Raw genomic sequence first — 22,323 nt, 5'->3', positions numbered from 1 at the left:
CTTCCAAATGTATTTCCAAATCATTAAGCACATTGTGACTAAGACAGCGAGATTGTTTCACTAATTCGGCAGATATCGTTGCAATTTGATTATTTGTTACATTCACCTGGCAAAGTACTGGTAATCCATGGAAATCTCGTTCCAATTTTGTTAAGTTATTGAACGGTGCTTTTAATATTTTCAAATTTGGTAGACGTGTCTAAAAGAACAAAAACAATTCAAATCTTCTTTATATAGTAAGTAACATAGTAAGTATATATAATTATTATTACTATATATTATTAAATCTTACTTATTAAATATAATTACTTATTAAATCTAACATTAGGAAATAGTGCAATGAAGTCTTCTAACTACATATATATTTTAGATGTGCTGATCTAATGTGCTAAACTATTAAAGATCAAAAAATCAATAAAATAAAAGATATGAAATATGAAATATAATTCTATTCGTAATAATATCTTTTCAAATAAAAATAGTTACTAGCATACAAATATATTTTAGCCTGTAATTTAGTCAAATTTACTTTTAAATATAAAATAGAAATAAAAAAAGAAGCGTTAGCATAGAAATAACAAGACAACAACAAAAATTTTAGTTAATTTATTAAAGTTTGGCTAACCATACAACGTTGATTCGAATATTGTCAAGTACGCATCATCAGTGGTCTTCGGAAATATTCGATTTTTTTTTATTAGTTTATAGTCCGTATATAATTTGTTGGACTAATCGTATTTTCCAAAAGTAGCCAAGGCTTCAAAAACTTTCAGTATTCAAGTTTTTTGTCACTTTTTATTTTTTTTTTTTAGTGACACTATCCAGAGCGCTGTGCTTTACATTAGTATGAAATTAGAATTAGAAACACAAGTTCAACGAATTGAAAGTTAATTCTTATTTTTATTTCAAAGCTAAGTTATACATATTTTTACTTTCTATATGTAAGGCACTTTTTTTGGATGCAACTTTACAGAGAAGCTTTGTAACTGTTATGCTACCAGTTCGCTAATCGCGATTAAGAAAAACTAAAGAATATTATTGTTCGTATTTTCTCGAAACAACATTTCGAGACAACAACAAATTTTTGTTGTTGTCTTTTCATTTCTATTCGAATGCTTTCAACATTTAAATAATTTCTTTTCGTCATAAGACGCATCACTTACGACAAAAAAAAATTAACATTAAAAAATAAATATAATTAACTTGACTACACTTTAATGTATTGCATAGTTTTAGTCAAATTCTAACGCAATTCTTTTAATTCTTGTAATTCATAGATTGAAGTGAAGACAACTTACCGTTTCTAATTCCTGTAAAGTTAACAGTTGATTATGAGACAAGTCCAAAAGTTCCAAATGTACCATTCCGATAAAATCTTCTGGTAGTATTTGTTCGATTTCGTTGTAGGATAAAGTTAGTATACGTAAACTATCCAAACCCATTAAAGCAGCATCCAAAGATTTGAGACGATTATGATCCAAATTAAATTCAACGAGTACTGAAGCTTTATCAATGCTATTATCTTGACGTCCTGTAAGTGTTTCTATGCGATTATATGAAAGGTCAAGTGTTTTAAGATACATAAGGCCGCGTATCTCATTCATAGAGAACTCTTCGATTTCATTGAAAGAGAAATTGACTTTTGTAATACGTTTCATTGGTAATAAGGAACAATTTAAAGATTTAATGTTATTAAAATCCATTCTAATTTCTTCCATTTTAACCACAGACTTGAATTCATCCTGTGCCAAATATTCTATCTTATTGTAATGTCCGTAAAATTCATTTAATTTTTTGGCATTCTTCAATTTTCCATCAAGTGATCTAATACGATTAGAATGAACGTGTAAAGTTTCCAAGTTGGTCATATAACGCATACTCTCCGGCAAATGTTCCAATTGATTATCAAATGCAATTATCAATTGTAAGCGATTCGATTCCGGTAACTCATCGTCCAATGATTTAATATTATTCATATTCAAAAACAGTGATTCCAATTGATTTAAGTTGCGCAATGTGCCATTAAGACTTTCGATTTGATTGCGGCCAAGATGTAGCGATACTAAACTTTGTGGGAATGTACCCTTCTCCAAACGTTTTATCTCGTTAGTGACCAAAAACAAAAACTTCACCATTTGAGTACCTTTAAAATCATCTTGCAACACCGACTTCAGACGACATCTGCCCATATCAAGCGTCTTAATTAACGGCATGTGACTGAGCATATGTTTCGGTATTGTTTCAAGTTCATTGTCACCAATACTCAAAAACTCGACATTCGATAACCCACGAAACGGTAATTCGGGCAAAGTTCTAAAATTAGAAAAACAAAAATTATTTCTAATTAATAAAAAATGAATTTTTTTTCTTAATAATTTTTTTTTATTTTTACTAACGTTTTTGTATATCTGTGAAGTTGTTAAATGTACATAAGCCGACTCAGATAAACATAATCAAATGGGCTATCACGTCACGAGCATTGACTTTAAATGATTCATTGTTTTCATTGTTATTAAAAAGCATTGGGATGTGTGAGAAAAGATAAAGGAATAATTGTCGTTGATTGATTGTAAAATATCTGAACCGAATCTGAACAGTTCAGGTTCATTGCATTTTTGTAACAATCCTTTTTAGCATCATTTTAACTCAATTCATAAGTTCATCTATTTTTTTTTAAACTTTTTGGATCAGAACATCGTTATTTGATGAAATTTATTCACTTGTATTAGGATTAGAAAAAGGATTAGACAAAGGATTAGAAACAATATCTTGTCTTATTAAATGCAAAAAGGTAAAGTTTAATATTTGAAAAAAATATCATATCTATTTTTTCAAGTCGAAAACCTCGAAATGCAGTGTTATGACTGTTATACTTAACTCGACAAATATGCAGCAATATGTGCCATTTTTCATACAAAATCCATAGAAAATTCATATAAAAGTGTGCTAAAAAGGCGTGCTAAGTCAAAGTGTAAACATAGTTTAAGTTTGGATTATCGTAAGCAAGCTGGTTTATATAAAAAAAAAACAATTTCACTTAATTATTAGTAGCGCATATAACAAAACTGTTATTTTAATACTTTGATAATTACATCTGTTTAAATTAAATAAATACATTTAATCTGATTAATAGTTCTTCAATAATACTAAAATGCAATGAATAAAAATTTTAAATCATTTTCCAAACAAATTTAAAACTCTAGAACCAGGGTTTATTTATATTTATATCCAGAAATAATAACCATAAAAACATATGGGTAAGTGTGTATATTAGCCATGGGTTCGTCAATTATTTAATTAAATTATTTTAAATCATTATTCAATATACACTAGCAAAAGATTAGCACTAATAAAGTTTGTTAATGGAATACAACAAGAAAGATATGCTGAGCTTCATACTATACTTGCGTAAATTCACCTGACAATGTTACTATTAGAATTCAATGGAGCTGTTGTTACAGTGGATCCCCCAAGTGATCATAGACACTATCAAGTAAATGTGATTTAGACACTGACTCGCATTTCATCGAGCAAAAAATAATAAATTTATAAAAGATGGTAGAAAGTATGGTATGTGTTTTCTGAAACAAGTGAATTCGTTGTGTTCAATATAAACTCGAACTATGAAAAGTAGAAAAATACGCCTGATAAAAAACGCTTTCGATAAAATCTATTTAATTACTTGTAATAAAAAAAATAATGAGAGATATATATGAATTTCGTTTGTGGCATGAGTTTAAAAATATGGATATTGACGATATATGATTTCAATAACTCAAGAAATTTCTTGGAAATATTATTTTATTTGACCAAGGACCAAGAATTAGATGGGCTGATAGCGTGTGGCACGATGTCAGAGAGATAAATATCTCCAATAAGGAAACGAAGGCTAAAAATAAAGAAGAATGAAAGAGTGTTCTGAAACAAGCTTGAGATCTAAATGGACTATCTAAAACTATTTTGAACTTAGGTGGTCCATTTAAAACTTATATGGTTTAGGACCTAATAACAATTATGCTAATCTTATGATTTTATTCTAATGTAAACACAGCAAGTGAATTTGTTAATAAAACTTTCACAGCCAAGTAACAAAACTCCCGAAAAATGTGCGAACATAAAAGTCAACTACGACTTTGGGTCAGTTGGTTAAAGTGCGCTGACTATGAGCTTCAAATTTGGCAGGGCACGATATCGATTCCTGGTGCTTGCAGTCTCAAAAAATTATTTTCAAGACCACTGATGAAGGGTATTTGTCAATACTCGAAACAGCTGTATGATCAGTCAAAAATTCAATTAATTAAAATAATATAAAATTAATTTTTGTTGTTGTAGTTAACTACTGTTCGAAAAACCTCTTCAAACATCTTAATAAATCTAATTACCACTAAACTACCTGAGCCTACGATTAGGACCACAAAATATCAGAATATTTTTGTGAGATTGCTCAAGAGGATAGTGTTAGTGCAGACAATGTCAAACTCTAGTCGCCTTGAAAACAAACACCCCATCCCTTGAGTTATTGCCTGGGCACTAAAAAATAAAAATTAGGCACACATATAGGTCATATGTGAGGCATTTTTCTAGTGGTCTCTGTGTTTTAAAGATATGTAAAAGTACCGACTAGGTGATTGATAAACCCCTTATAAAGTGTCGTATCTTTTAAGATTTCTATCTAAACATTAAATTTATTGCTTCAGTCTGCTAAAAGTGCTGCCAAGTTAAATTTTTAATTTATAAATATTTCCATAAGAATTAGTTTTCTGTTAAATATGTTATTTGTTAAGCTAATTTATTAATTATGAAAGTTTAATTTGATGTCTTTGAAGTTACTATATAATTCATGGGCGTAGGGAAGTTGAGTAAAGATATTTCTGCATTTTATATTCCTCTTGATATAGTGGCAGTAGCACTGGTTTTAATTTTACGTCAAGTTAATTTAAGCAGAACATTTATTTTAGTTCGTACAAAAATAGATCACAACCATTAGAAATTCCATCACTTACAGTTGGCGCTGAACGCATCACTCTAAGAATATTTGACTTTCTATAGTGGAAGAATCTTTAATTCTTTTTATGGCAAGCGTCTAGCCTGATAATTTATCACAACATGTTTAGCTGAATTAATGAAGCTGTTAAAAGAAAACATTTGGCGCCTGCATCTAGCGAGTCTGTCAGCAAGGACGGATGCTACTCTCTTTCGAGATGAATAATTCATATGGGAATGTGGCGCTATGTGATTATTGTGCGTTAAAATAAAAATTAATAACATAACAAGGTGAACAATCTTACTCCGCTCATCAAACACGTTAAATGGAAAATTTAGACACGTCCTTTGTCAACTTGTCACTTTGCGCATTCCACGAATTCCGTTATGGTTTGATGTCTAAAGAATTATGTGGTTGCGATTGGACTGAGTCTATTTTTAGAAACTGTAGGATCATTTCATTTAATTAATTCTTGATATTTTTATTGTGTACTCGTGTTAAAATATTGTATTTTAATACAAAAAAAAACATTCAATATTTTTTCGAACTTGATAAATATTTTCAAAAATATGTGACAAGAAAGTGTAGACAAAGTGTATAAAATTGTCACACGACCTATTGTTGCCCTCGCGATTATTGATTGAATGCAATAAGAAATTTTAATTAAATTTTTATAGCCTATACTGACCCTAAACGAAATATTCTGCACTAAAGCACAATTTTAAAATCATACATATATATATACCTATATATATATAGGTATATAGTGATTTATAATTATATACCAATATTTATATTTTTATGAATAAATATTTAGTGAACAATAAATATAATGTAAGTCAATTTCGAAAGTCAACAACGTAAGTATAATTATATTCGAGAGGATTATGGCCGAGTTAACATATCCTTCTTTGAAGAGAAAAAAGATGCAATTCAAAATTTCATGTAGAAATGACAATGTCAATGGCCAGATTAATATATTTTACAATGGAAGCTCACCTAATGAGTTCAGTAAATACATCAATTATAGTGTTTAGAAATTTTGACCTGTGAGCTATAGATCTATTGTGCCCTCTTCATGCAGTTAGAATATTTCTCGAATATTTCTCTGACTTTCTCTATAAACTGATTTATACATCGGTTAATACATCTACTTTATAGAGTCATATTTTATTTTATATGAGATGCCTGTAACCTTCGTTCGTTTATTCAGCAGTACCAGGTAAACTACTAGCATTTCAAGGTTTCATTCGCTTCATTATATTAAGTTCTCCGTTTTTATGGTAACAGATAAACTTGGTATGTTGTACCTTTTTTTGTATATTTTTTAAATGAATGCAAGTAAGCTACCTCCTCTTAACCACAAAAAGGTTCCTGGTTTACGGGACTTTTTGACTTATTAAATTAATTAAAAGTATATATTTATAAACAATATAAAAAACAACAAATTAAGTGGAAGGTGCTGAAATGAACAGATACCGAACTATGCAGTGCTGATCCGATATAAACAGACAAATTATTTTCGTTTCGATTTCGATTTTCAGTTCGGCAAATATGTTTGTTTTTGTTTCTATTTTTGGTTTAGTTCGGGTTCAAAGCCCTGGGGTTGAGACCATGAAACGCTAAATGTATACTTTATAAGAAAAGATCAACTGGTCTAAACTTAGACCTTCATTAAATAGCGATGAGCATAATTTACTAGCATAAAAGTACGCAGGTATATGGTATGTTAATATAATGTGGTGAAAACTTCTGAAGAATGGGTTTTCTGAAGACCCATTGCTCATATTCTATAGTCGTATAAAAAAAAATTGAGGTTTTAAAATATTTTACTTAAGTTTGCGGCATAATGAAAGCCTTTCACTATACAATTTACTAAAAAGTAATTTCTACAGTTCTACAATGCAAATCCAAAGTTTAAAGTGATAGTGAACGGTTGGAAATATTCCATAATAATTACTCATCAATAAATTATTGAAAGTGTCGTCTTGCTAAAAAAAGAGAAATGTTTCTATATTTTATTCTATTTTTTTTTTTGTTGTACGTACGTACATTTATGCACTTTGAAGATCATTAAGCCTGATAATTGCCATAATAATAACAACAATAATAACAACAATAATAAACAAACAAACGAAACTTATGTGATTGAACAGAATATGATCATGCAAAAGAAGCGATTGAATGTATGACATGGGCTGATTGGTAGGCAGGCAACCGGGCTGGCTCAGTCCACTATCGTACTTTGCTAATTCTTATCTCGCAGGAATAAAAGTATTTTCGCTTCTCGGCATTAAGTGAACTTGTTTTGAAATTATAATCAAAGCGAACGCTTAAATAAATCTGCAGTCGATTACTTAGTCGTATTTATAATTTTTCTGATTTTCTCCTCTGAAGAGCACATATACACAAACGTACCATAAATAAACTCAATATATTTATTTATTTATTTATATACATATTTATTATTAATTTCTCCTGATTGTTATCAATGAATATTTACTTTTCATTTGCTTTAGGTGTGCAATTTGCCGCTACAATTTAATTTTAATTATTTAATACAAAAAAAAAATAAAATAAATATATACTTATATTGAGTGATGAAATTAAATTTAAAACATTAAATATACATTAAAATAAACATTAAAAATTATTATGGCGCCAATTGTAAAACGTTTTAAAATTATCGTTGAATTACCGGCCACGCTATTCACAGATAATTTTTGTAGTTAACTTTGGGGATTTACTTCAGAAACTTGAGTGTCAACTACGTAACTTTGTTACGATCGAAGAATATAAATATTTTTATTTTTTCAGTAAAGAATTTTTTTATTTTCATTTATTTAATCTGATTATTTTTAAAAGCAATTAAAAATAAATATTCGTCCGAATTTATTCGAATTTTATAAAAATATTTTTAATGTTTAAGAACATGTAAAGCTCCTTAATTAACCTTTAAGAAGTTTTTAAATATCATTTATTGTTATTAGTCTTAGACTTAACAGTCCTAAAAATGAAAATACTATAAGCCATAACACATGATAACCAACCTACTAAAACATCTAATTTCAATAATCAGAAGTTGTGTGTAATAGGGCAACTGTATCCACCTCTGCTCGTTTCTAAAAATAGAAATATCCTAAGAAACCAACATCAATGTTTCAATAATCCTCAAAGGATGCATGAACGTGGTGACAAGTTCCCAACCCATCTTAAAATCTGAGGAATCAACTTTGGGTCTCGAAAGAGCCGGACAGTGGCACAATAAATGTTCGATCATTTTATTCTAACCGGTCACTTTCTGCTTTTTATTGTTTATGTCCAACAAAACGTTTTGAGACAGAAAATTTCATATCTGATATTATTTTCTTACCGAAACATTAGTGCCATGTTTGACTAACTCATTAGCAGTGCAATTTCCTACGATATCACTTGGATGCAGAACCCAAATTAGCTAAATATTTTATTTATATCATTTAGAGTTCAGCGTAACAATTCAGTGTTTTTGACCACATGTTAACATTTGTAAGTCATTTGATGACAGTTTAGTTCAATAAATATAAAAATATTCCAATAAACCGCTAATGTAAAGTTTATTGACTATTAATAGTGTACAAAAATATACTGCCTCCACTTTATCCGAGTTTTGAGTCATCCGTGTAAATATATTAAGATTATCCACTATTTAATATGTATGAATACATTATTTTCTGTTCTCAGGATCTTCTCGATTCAAACTAGTGAAGAAATATGCCTGTCAACTGCTGCAACTAAAGCGGAAACTACTCAACACTGCGGTTGACAGATCGATGCTGACAGATGATTGCGTACTAAAAAGACATATTATGACATTTGATTTACCCTATAATAACTTTTATCGTGGTTGTGGATCTGAAGCGGAGAATAAGTCAATTTATTAGACGAAATTTATAGACGTTTTAAGTTGGTGCACTTTAACTTTAACTTGAGACGTGACTTTCAGCATTATTTGTTCGTTGACCATTGCAGTCCTGTTGGGGATCCTTCTAGCCTACGTATGAATAACGTTTAGCCATGGTCTCACAACGGGTCATTATTTCGGCTCAGGTGGCTTTGCTGTATAAGGCTACCGCTCAAACATAACCTAACCTTGTATCTGTTATTAAAATTCTAGGTTTTTGCTTTTAACTTAAAATCAGAATTAATTACTCCTTATGAAATTAATGTTTCACAGTGCTCTGACTAGTGCTGCCATTATTCAACTTTACATTCTCTTATATTACTTTTATTGTTCATCTAAATACAATATGTACCAACACTATTCCTAGAACGTCATTCAGAATAACACCCATCACGCACGTCCTCCGAGCATATATCGTTAGGTACCCAAGTAAGACCGGACCATTTTACAATAAAAATAAATAATTTTTTTAATAAAATGTTTTTATATGAACTTATATATATTACAAAAATTGCTAAAAATATGTCAATATATTATATGCAGACATTAAAGCCATGTTTATTATACTAGTTAACATAGGTTATCATCTTTCTTATAGGGAAAGAGAAAGTACTAGTAAAATGACTAAGTAAATTGTAGTGTATGCAATAAAAGATAAAGAGCATATATGGTAAAGCACCTATGCAACAGATTTTCGAAAAACTCTATGACATTTCACAGAATCCTTGTTTTGATTTAACTTACAAAAATATATCAACTTATCTTTTCTCAACATATTTACAAAAAAAGCTCCAAATACGATGTAAATGGAAGTCATTTACAAAATCTTTTGACGGATGGTATTCTGGATAACAACCAAGCGAAATACTACTTAAATAAAGGTAAAATAATGAAAATTCAATTCAATGTACATATCCGGAAAAAATGTATATGCAATAGGTACTGTGTGAAAATTAGAATAATGTTGACAAAATGCAATTACATAGAATCGGAAAGGTATAAGCTGACTAGAAGGACTCCAATTAAATTTGAAAGAGGGTTATTTTAAAAGACTTTTAATAACTTGTGTAATAAAATGAGGTGAATGGCATAAAAAAGACATGTATTGAAATCTTTTCTAGATTCCTTGTACTCTTAAAAGAAACGTGATTTATTTAATATATTGACAATACATAATTTTCTTTACAATGCACGCTTAATATATGTATATAAGAAGGCTTTAATAGCTAAATGTCATAATGTTTCATGATCCATTCATGTAATTGATTAACATTTAAGTCCATATAGTAGTTTATATCATTATATCATATATATGATATATATCATATATATTATATATAATTTATTGAATAACAATGGTTACAGGCTCCTCGGGTAGGTATGCAGATCTGAGGTCAGTTATTGCTTAGTCTGATGAAGTAATAAACAATGATCAAGTCCAGGTGTACAGACGGGTTTTGAAGAAATAAGAGTAAGAGTTAATAAGAGTAAAAGTGCATTTACTTAATTAGCCTCAACATAATAATGAATGCAAAGTTTTACTACATTTATTTTTCAAGGAATATAAAACTGCGTCATGACATTTAATCTTTCTGAAGAAAACTAAGACTATTGTTTCTCCACATCAAAAATATTAGTTTAATCGAATAAAAATATGTTACAACTTTCCAAGAAAGTTTATTTATTTCTACATAACTTGAATTTAGTTCCGTATATATAAATACAGTAGCGGCATTGAGGAAGAGCGCATTGGTTACGGTCGGGAAATAGAAATGAAGGGGCGCCAGATCCAAGTTTAAAAATTCTTTTCTTTTAAGTCTTTAAGTCTTTACTGTCCGTAAAACGTAAGCTTCTATGTTATGAGATACTTAGAACATAATAAGCAGTGTACAATAACCAGTGGCACCACTGTAGGGAATTGCATACATTTTTCATCGCTCAATCGTCAGAATGGCAACTTCAGTATTAATGAAATGGATCCCGATAATAGATAGGGGACAGCAAAGTAATCTTGTGATGTTGTGAGACACTTAGAACATAATAAGCAGTGTACAATAACCAGTGGCACCACTGTAGGGAATTGCATACATTTTTCATCGCTCAATCGTCAGAATGGCAACTTCAGTATTAATGAAATGGATCCCGATAATAGATAGGGGACAGCAAAGTAATCTTGTGATGTTGTGAGACACTTAGAACATAATAAGCAGTGTACAATAACCAGTGGCACCACTGTAGGGAATTGCATACATTTTTCATCGCTCAATCGTCAGAATGGCAACTTCAGTATTAATGAAATGGATCCCGATAATAGATAGGGGACAGCAAAGTAATCTTGTGATGTTGTGAGACACTTAGAACATAATAAGCAGTGTACAATAACCAGTGGCACCACTGTAGGGAATTGCATATATTTTTCATCGCTCAATCGTCAGAATGGCAGCTTAAGTATTGTTGACATGGATCCCGATATTAGATAGGGGACAGCAAAGTAATCTTGTGATGTTGTGAGAAACTTGGAACATAATAAGCAGTGTGCAATAACCAGTGGCACCACTGTAGGGAATTGCATATATTTTTCATCGCTGAATCATCAGAATGGCAACCTAAGTATTAATGACATGGATCCCGATAGTAGATAGGGGACAACAAAGTAATCTCACATGGGGCGCAAGTAGTGCTAAAATCGGCACTGTATAATATATATGTAAAAGCAAATATATGTTTGTATATATTAATGTATTGTTTTTTAAAAAAATTCTCTAAACTAAAAAACAAACAAAAGCGCGATTTTGTGCCAAATTAGTGGAAATTTTTATTCGAAAACAATAATAAAAACAACTCTTCAATTTCAATTTGTCACCAATTAAATTTATTTAATAAACATATTTTCTTTTTTATACATACATACATATTTATCTTTCAATTCTGAAACAATTACATATAAATTAAATCATTACGAACACATATAGTATCTTTTGGGTTGCTGGTTGTTTTTTGTGGAGAACTGGTCAGTGCCACATTATGGCAATAGGTCAATTGTTATAAATTGGCTGGCATCAATGGAAGAGATTGATCGTTCAACTGTGGGTCTAAGGCTAACGACGTAATTAAATTTTCTGCTCTTATTTATTTAAATGTGTTGTATCTCTAATATTTCTGTATACAAATATGCAACGGATTCAAAACGAGTAAACTACATTTCTCAAGAAATGTAATTAAAGACAATACGTATAGAAATTGGCATTCGAAACTGATTTGGCGCAATTCTAAAGTTGGGATTTTTCTCTAAAATTATTTCTTTTTTTTTTTTATTAGTTAATAAAAATTAAAAGTTTTTATTGAAATTAAATTGTATACTTTTACAAATATGTATATTAAAATAAAATTATTTAATTGCTACGATAATGCCAATATTTTGGTAATATTAATTAATATAATATTATATTAATATTATATTATATGTATTAAGCTGTCTTATATATTGATTTTATTCTAAAACAGAATTTTTCTTATTAATTATATTAATTCAATGGAATACTTTTTATTATTATTTATTTTTGCATATTTTTTTTTTTCGTTATTAACATTTATAATTTTTTTTTGTTAATTTTGATAAGAAAGTACATCAATAAAAACAAAATGCCGCTTGGTGTAGGAATCGCGCATTAAATAATTGTTGTACTTACGAGATTTATCAGCCCAAAGTAATTAAATGAATAAACAGAAGAAATAATTATATTTTTTATATATGTATGTACATATTTTAATTGCAAAAGAAATACACAAACTCATTCTTTAATTTGTTATTACAATTTAATTTGATTATTTCCCATTTTTTTTTAAATTTATTTTGTTTTTTCTTAATTTACCTACGCGTGTGTAAAATAATTTTAATTTTTCCGACGTTGTAAAGATGAGAAAAGCATCTCAAAACCACAGTCAAAGGGGAATTTCCTAATTAAACAGTCAAGAATAATAATAATAATAATAAAAAAACAAATAAATTACAATACAACTGTCCAAATTACAAGTGTAATTAGTCTGAGTTGTAATGATATCATATCACTTCTAAGAGTACACAATTTTTCAGCGAAATAATAATTAAATCAAATTTTTGTAATATGAAGACTTCAAATTTTTTAAAATATTTTTAGATTGTTATTGTTAATGTTGAAGCTCTTTACTCTTTACTCTTTTTTAACTCGAGGTATTTTCAAAACCCCTCTTTACACTTTGACTAGTTTATTTTCTCTCACTTCATCAGACTAACCAATAATTGACCTCAGATCTGCATACCTTCCCGAGGAGACTGTAACCATTTTGAGATTTGATAACGCGGTGTTAGTAAGTCTGTCAGTTTTCGCAAATAATTTAAGGGCTCTATGCTTTATGTATTTTTTGATGGGATCAATCTTGATGTCCCTAAGGATGTCGTTCGTCCTAATGTACCATGGAACTTTGAAAAGTCTTCACAGAGTCAATCCCTGTGTGGATTTACAAATTGTGTGGATTGAAGACAAATTTTAATTAAAATAATTTTTTTCGATAATTGATGTTAGTAGACTCAGCTGTTTTAAGCTATTTATTTTACTACACTATATGTCCATGTGATAATAAAGATATGATGGCCAAGAACGATATTAAATGAAGAACTCTATCTTTATAATGTTGAAATTCAAAAGCGAAAATTTGGGTGGGTAGGCCTTATGAAGACATGGAATCGCCACGGAACCCGACGTAAAAGAACAAGAACAATTAATACTGAAACTGAGAAATTGTTTAACGAACTTCAACAAATTTTGTAAAATGGAGATAGTTGGAAATCGTTTTTTGTGTCCTTAAGCTCGTAATGAAGTATGGAATAAATTAAAAAAAAATTATATACAGATATAGCATACTTCTTGAGACATCAAAGTTTAAAGGTACGAACTTTTTCGTATAGATTACACTAACAGAAACAACATATGCTATCTAATTAGCTCAGACTGATTGGAATAATACAATAGCCTGCAGACAAGTCAAAGAATCCATGCCGTATCGATCAAAAATCAGAACTAGGGAGCTACTTATGTTGCACAGAAGTGGCATCCGACTTAAAAAAAAGCCTAAAACAACAAAAATGTCGGTTCTTCTATGCTATTAAAAATTCTCAAATTATTGAAAAAATGCCTCTTAATAGTTAAAAACTGACAGTGTGTTACAGGATTTGTGCTGACATTATCGTCGGACCATATTTTTTCAAAGAAGATAGTGACAAAGTAACTACATTCAATCTGTTATTGAAACCAATTATTTGATCGTAAAATATTATGGTTCGAGAAAGTGATACTTAGCACTTTTGGTTTCAACAAAAGAGGAGCTACATCTCATACATCTCATGTCTCGATCGATTTCTTAAATTCATTGTTCGGCGGTCACTTGATACTAAAAAATATTGATTTCGACGGGCCTCCACATTTACCCAATTTCACCCAAGAAATCACCTTCTGTGGTTTCTTGGAGTCAAAAGTGTATACCTACAAGCAAAGAACATTAGACGAACTTAGGTCAATATCCACCATAACATACCTCAACATTCACCCAATTTCACACTCCCAAATTTCACACAAGCATATTACTCAATTTGACAAAAAAGTATCAAAATAGTACTAACAATTTAGCAATTATGATTTTACTGGCTGTATTCCCTGTTTCACAATCATAATCAGAGAAAAATATGAAACTCACGTGACCTTTCTTCTTATGAGATCCTGCATAATTGAGTTTTAATTAAGTATTTCTTTTTAAGATTCAAACTAGGCTATATTCTAAAAATGTAATTTCAAAAAGGAAGGTCTATACATTGAACTCACTATCAATAAATGCAAATACATACCCCTCGATTCTTAATAATTGCATTTAGAGTAGTGTTTAAGATACTTTCCTCTGTCCTCTGTCTATCAAACACCTAAATAAATTAGTTTGATTTATGCTTACAGCTTGGGAATGTTATTAAATATCAAATATGACAAGCAGAACTGATGTTTATTATTAGTTCAGATGTATCGATGTAGCAAGATCCAGGATACGATAATAACTTTAAAAGTGATTCATTTTGTTTGTTAAATTTTTAAAAAAATTTTTTTTTTAATTTTCTTCTTATTTAGATATGAAATAAAGTTTTATTTAGATATAAAATACAATAGATATAATACTATGATAATGGTACAATATCATTTCACAATAACATTTATTTTAGTTTCCGATGATATTTCACAGAATATTAGGATATTTGAAGACGGTATATAGATTCTCTTCCTTTAGTATATATGTAACATAACACCAAAATTCCGTGAAGCACAAAAGTATTATCAAAACTAAATATTTTTTATTATATATATCTCTCTCTCACTCTCTCTCTTGAATTTTTTATTATGGAGAAATACATTCTTGCAAAAACGTTAAAGTCACACCGTAACAAATCAGAGGTGTATATAGAACGTTTACCGTTACTGACCCATGCAATTGTTATTAGTTGACCTCACTACAAATAACAATTTTTAAATGATATACTTCCTTTGAGATACATTTATTTACGAACATTTATTTCTAAAAGTATGTAACGTTCAGAGAACTAAAAATGGAAGATTCTTATGACTCAATGCAAAATATTGTCATAAAAATGAAAGAAAAGAGTACAAAAATTTATAAAGTGAATTCCAAAGTAAGCAGTACCCAATAATTTCTTTGCTATCCATCCAAATATTAAAAAATTTTAATAACACATCAGTGAAAGTTCTACTTTACTGAATTTTGTAATAATGGAACTCCCTTCTTGAAATAAATATAGATATAACACAGTTTCTATCTATTTAAATGTAATAAAATTTTAATAATATATCACTGAAGAATATATTTTACCAATTTATGTTATTAGCAGACTTCCAACGACCCTCTTGAAATAAATGATTAGCTTACACCATTACATATAAATATATTAGGTTATGTCACTGGACATAGTCCATACCCTCCCTCCATATAAAACGTCTTGTACAGCTTATCCAAAATAATTATGTTTAGTTAAATTGATAAATATAATAATAAATAAATAATAGTATCAAATAAATATGATAAAAATAAATAAAGAAAACTCAAAAATAAATAAAGTTACTAATAAATAACCTAAAATACCTGTTTAAAAGAAACTATATATTTTTAAGAACTTATATCTTCATTTTTTTTTTCATTTTTTGAAAACATTAAATTTTAACAGTTTTAATTATATTTAATATTTAAATTATAAAGGTTAGTTTGAATGTTAAACTATGACATTCGTCGTGTCTTATATATACCCTTCTTCGCAGACGTTATCCAAAAAATAGTAAAAATAGATAGATTACTCTCCTACCCTATACCGGAATATATTTTCTAAAAACAATACATTTTAATAAACTAAATTATTTTATTTGAATGTTAAACTATGACATTCGTCGTGTCTTATAGATACCCTTCTTCGCAGACGTTATCCAAAAAATAGTAAAAATAGATAGAGTACTCTGTCACCGTATCCCAGAAATGAGGCAGCTACCAAATGACGAAACCACATATAATAGACGCTTGAAGCGCTTATTTCCACCTGAACTATCAATATAACAATTCATAGCTAACTATTTAACATACACATAAAACAATTTTAATCTCTTCATTGACTCATCTACTCTTAGTATATAATTATCTTGCTTTATTTAATTTAAATACGTTTTTATTATTTATTGTTAATATTTCATATACAACATGTAATGCTTAATAACATATTGATTTGAATTATTATTGAAATTTCCAATACTGTAAAAACAAATACTAGATACAAAATCTTGGCAGTTGTATAAATGAAGGGAAGAGAAAAAAAATTATAAAGGAGGAGGGATTTCAGCCACCAGACTATGAAACACATCTGGCTCTGGTCGCACTCCAGAGCCAGAGAGGGAATCAAGGAATACTGATAGAAGCTTGTTATTTGAGTAAATTATAAAAATTGAATTTATTTATATATTATTTATATAACATTTAAATATTATTTAATAACGAACAGTAGTGAACTACAACAACAAAAATTCATTTTATATTATTTTAATTAATTGAATTTTTGGCTGTATACCCATCATCAGTGGTCTTGAAATTATTTATATTTAATTATACGTAAATACCTTTTTGAAGCTACAAGTACCAATGTTTGAACTCGTGCCCTGCCAAATTTGAGAAGCTCAGAGTCAGCGCACAAATTTGCTTGCTTATTTAATTAATCTTTTTCATTCACTTTTTTGTACATTAATTAAATGATGAATAACTCAACCCCATAGGATTGATTTTTTTACAATAACATTAAGTTTGTAATATCTATTGTATTGAAGAGATCGTGCCCTGCCAAATTTGAGAAGCTCAGAGTCAGCGCACAAATTTGCTTGCTTATTTAATTAATCTTTTTCATTCACTTTTTTGTACATTAATTAAATGATGAATAACTCAACCCCATAGGATTGATTTTTTTACAATAACATTAAGTTTGTAATATCTATTGTATTGAAGAGATCGTGCCCTGCCAAATTTGAGAAGCTCAGAGTCAGCGCACAAATTTGCTTGCTTATTTAATTAATCTTTTTCATTCACTTTTTTGTACATTAATTAAATGATCAATAACTCAATCCCATAGGATTGCTTTTTTACAATAACATTAAGTTTGTAATATCTATTGTATTGAAGAGATAGTACTCCTTAAAAGGAACTCACCTCAAATTATTCCATTGCAAACGTAACTTATTCACATTTAAATTCATGTCCTTAAACGATAACATTTCCATGTCCTCAAGTTGCGAATACGTTATTTTCAAACTTATATTTAAGTTCGGATCGAATTTATTAGACAATTTGTCGACGATCTGATGAAAAGAATCGACCTTTTCACAAGTTAGTTCTAAGAATTTCAGGTTGTATAATGAAATTGAGTCGCAAGTGCATGGAGAGATTTCTGGACGTGCAGCACAATGTACTGACGCTACATTAGTAATACTTAAAACGGTATAAATTAACGAAGCCATCTTGAAATGTATATTTTCACGTTTTCAAATTCACACTTAATAAAATTCGAAATCAATCAATCAAATCACTTTGAACATAAATTAATAACGAAGTCACTTAAGTGACTTGCTTTGAAATCATTGCAAGACACTAGACACTTTAAATTGACACTGGAAGAGGACAATTGTTATATAGATATGTATATATTTTATATTTATTATACACTTAAAGTATTTGTGATATTTTATTGGATCATAAATAAAATAATGTCTATATGTGTGAATATCTATCTGGTTTAGTTAGAGACCTTTTTACTTTTTACTTTATACTTTTATCTACATTATTGAGTTCAAAATTTTATGACTTTTCGGTGACGCCTGCCTAACGCACAGGACTACACGTTGACTCCGGAGACAGAATTGTCTTTTTGGGAAAATATTTTCCACACATTGAGCGAGATTAGAGTTTAGCGATAACGACATATGTTTGGGGTTTCCATATTGTAAAATGCGTGCACTGCGGTACGCCTTTCGGTATCACAAGTAACGAAAATAAACACTTAAAAATACATGAAATATGAAACGGAAATGTGAAATGTGAAACGTTTTAAATTATCAACCGAAGTCAATATTTCTTCAAATTATTGTTGTATAAACAATTCTAAACGTTTGCGTTGTGTTATATGCATTTGCTCTGTATTTCGTATGTACATCACATAGTAATGTGTATTTACTGCTTAACATTTGACACGGAGATATCACTTGAAATAATCTATTAGAAATTCTTGAAAATAAAAACACAAAATTCGAATTTATTGTGGTTGCGGGTTTCAATGAAATTTATTTTCATTACATTTTTTTTCTTCGTTAAATTTTTCTCAATTAAAATAAAATTTCAATTTTTTAAAATTAAAATTAATTAAATAAAAAAAAATTTTTAATTATTTTTTTCAAATAAATATTTTTATTCGTTGATTATAATTTATATGGAAATCACTTTTTACACATTCCGATTCCTTACTGAACTTGCACAAATGCTGCAGTCTAAATACAATTTCGTAATTCACGTCTGTACTTCAACACGATCCGATAACGACTGGAAGGGAATACTGTTATACATTTCGTTGGAGGATTTGCAGACAAGTAAAAGCAAGAAGATCGCTCTTAATGATTTATTCTTTAGGTTGTGTTGTTGCACTCTGTTTTTGTTGCCGATGTGTCAATGTGTTGCTGTTGCTGTTGCTCAATGTGCAGCCAGCCTAAGCATCAGATACATTACATGCTCTTCTCAGCTAATCTGCTTATTGGCTGATTTTAGTAAACAAAAAGAGCCCCACTAACATAGGTGGAAGCATTTGGTCCGAAGATATTCCGAGGAGCACAAGACTATGCCTACACAACTGCGAATATTACGAGTATTACATATTTTATGCGATACGGATACTTAACATACTATATAAGTAAAGGGAGAAATTTCTTTCTATAGAAATACACAAATTATTTTCAAACCATACATATATTAGTTTTAGTCAAAATTCCCGTAAATTAGCCATAAAAACAATTATATATATTACAAGTAAAAATTTTAATTTTAAGTGTAAAAACCCATTCTTATAAAAAAACAGCAATATAACTAACTATTATAGAAAACAATACACAAATAATAAAAAACAAAATATAAAAAATAATTATTTTTAATTCATAATATAACTTATATACAATATACAATAAACAATATATATTACGAAAACTGACAGACTTACCAACACCGCGTTATTACATCTCAGAATGGTTACAGGCTCCTCGAGGAGGTATGCAGATCTGAGGTAAATTATTGCTTAGTCTGATGAAGTGATAAACAATAATCCAGTCAAGGCGTAAAGAGGGGTTTTGAAAATACCTCGAGTTAAGTAAGAGTGAAAGTGCTCAAGTGCACTAGCTCAAATAACTTTAACATAAAAAATATATATTATATAATGTATAATATGTAATATATAGTATATAATACAGAATATGAAATATATATATTAATATATGTTATAACATATAATTAATTTAATTTTAAATGTAGAAACCCATTCTTTTTACATTTAACACTATAACTATTATTTTCTATAACAAAGAAAAGTACATAATATAAAACAAAATATGGAAAACAAAGTTTATTTTTCGTATCATAACATATAAACAATATGGAATATATATTATATAATATTTAATATATAATAAACGCTATATACTATATAACATATTATAATATGTAACATATTATTATTATATTATAATGTATCAGCACAAGAGATGAACTATGCTCGCGGTGCTCCGCTCCGTCAAAAACCGGTACCCTGTTTCTATATTATTATATATAATACATTATTAATAATACATAATATATAATATACGTCGAAGGCAAAAATTTGAAAACACCTCATATACACATGGCCTAATATGTTATAGACATATAGACGTTGTCTAAATATTTGTGAAATTTTTTTTTTGTCATTCAAATTTTATTTTTCATATAATACATGAAGAATTAGATTTATCCTATTCTCTTTTTGGGTTAGATGACTTCACTATATATGGGTTGGATATCAAATGTGCCGTAGCATACTTAATGATTGGAGTGATCAAAAAGATTGATTTCTTCGACAATACTATATAAAGATAATAAAGGGTACACAATTTTAATAAATTATTGAATTTATATCTTAGTACTAATATTAGCTACGAATTTTAATAATGAAAAGTTAGAAATAATAGTAGAGGTTCTTCAACTTTTGAAAATAGCTATGAAAAAAGTAACGCTAGAAGAGTTAGATTTATATTTTGACCAAAGACTGTATTTAAATAAATAACAACAATCTTACAATAATTACCTAAGTGAACTTTAAAAAAAGAAGTTAAGGAGAAGAATATAAAAATTCGTATATACATATTTTGAAGTATATCTGCCTTTTTCCGTTTGGTACATTCCATTAACTTTTATTAGAATAAGTTAATAATATTACAATAATTTATTTAATATTCTTTAGTATATTCCTAAAAAGATTGTAGGCCTTAATACAATTTTGGCTACGACAATGCAAATACATATATGTATGTACCTATATTAATTTCGTATGAATCCTATATTTTACTGAATAGGGGGGACTGGCGCACACTTGTAGCTTTCTTAACATTGAACCTGCAATATAAGCGTGAAGTTTATTTGAATTGTGAAAAATATTAAATTTTTTTTTTGTACTAGAACTAGCTTTTAAATAATAATTTACTAAGGATAAAGTAAGACCTTTAGTTTTTAGTGCAGAAATCTTAAAATGGAACTGCGTTGAAAATGCAATGAACCAAATATGTATACTATATTATATATAGTATATCAACTATCAACTTAAAGTCGAACACTTAAAATTATTGTCTTATATAAAATCAAATTTTAAATCAACCTAATTTTTGAATTTTGAATATTAAATAGAGTGTAATAATATGTGCAAAAAAGAGTTTTAGAGTTTATAAAGCTAAATATAAGAACAAACTAAATTAATGAACAACGTAGCGAGCATTTGCAAATTGGAGCAAGTAAAACACCAGAACAACGTAGCAGGGAGTATTTGTGCAAGTCATGTTAGAACAACCAAATTTGTAGTATATAAAGTTAATGTTATTACTAGCAAATTTTAAAATTAAGTAATTATAGCACTTATGAATCTGTTCAAAAGTCAGTTATGTTTTAAATATACCATTGCGGGTATATGCCAGCAGATATATGAGCGTTCATCAATTGATACGTGTATGTGAATGCATTGAGATATAGTAAAACCGGCTTCTTCTATTTTTTTAATATGTAATTTGTTGTTGTTTAGTGGCCTTACTTAATTAAATGGACTATATGATTGTTTTATGGATAATTTTTTTTATATCAATATTAGCGAAGGACTCAGAGCAAAACTAATGTGTAATATGTAATAGATAATATTTATTATATTAATGAACATAATAGATATACATACTTAATGTATACATATATATGCATATGTATAATATATATAATATAATATGTATATTGTATATATTTTAAATATAATATATATATATTGTATTATAATATAATATATAATATAATTATATATAATATATTATGAATATCTTTATATATATTAAAATTTAGAATATAAAATTTAAATAAATACAATATATGAAATATGTTATAAAATATATTTCTAATAAATTTAAAAAAATATATATATATATTAATTAAAATATTGATATATCAATGTACTTCTTCTATAAATATACATATTTAAATTTGCATAGGATTGCTTTAATTTTTATATTATATATTA

At 28.4% G+C, this 22,323-nt stretch overlaps 1 protein-coding gene across 1 annotated transcript; it reads right to left on the bottom strand.

Moving 5' to 3' along the window:
- Position 1: 1 nt before the first annotated feature.
- Positions 2-18,076, bottom strand: LOC119680509 (leucine-rich repeat-containing protein 40-like; the record flags this gene model as incomplete). The annotated part of the gene is made up of 3 exons (XM_038093349.1): positions 17,694-18,076; positions 1,299-2,313; positions 2-199 (listed from the first exon to the last, which is right to left on the bottom strand). Coding segments are annotated over exons 1-3 (1,521 nt in total), but the record flags the coding sequence as incomplete, so codon positions are not given.
- Between the last annotated feature and the right edge of the window lie 4,247 nt (positions 18,077-22,323).

This window comes from Teleopsis dalmanni, chromosome 1 (genome assembly GCF_002237135.1).
Source record: "Teleopsis dalmanni isolate 2A chromosome 1, ASM223713v2, whole genome shotgun sequence".
Lineage (NCBI taxonomy): Eukaryota > Metazoa > Arthropoda > Insecta > Diptera > Diopsidae > Teleopsis > Teleopsis dalmanni.
This window is presented reverse-complemented; position numbering and strand designations above follow the sequence as displayed.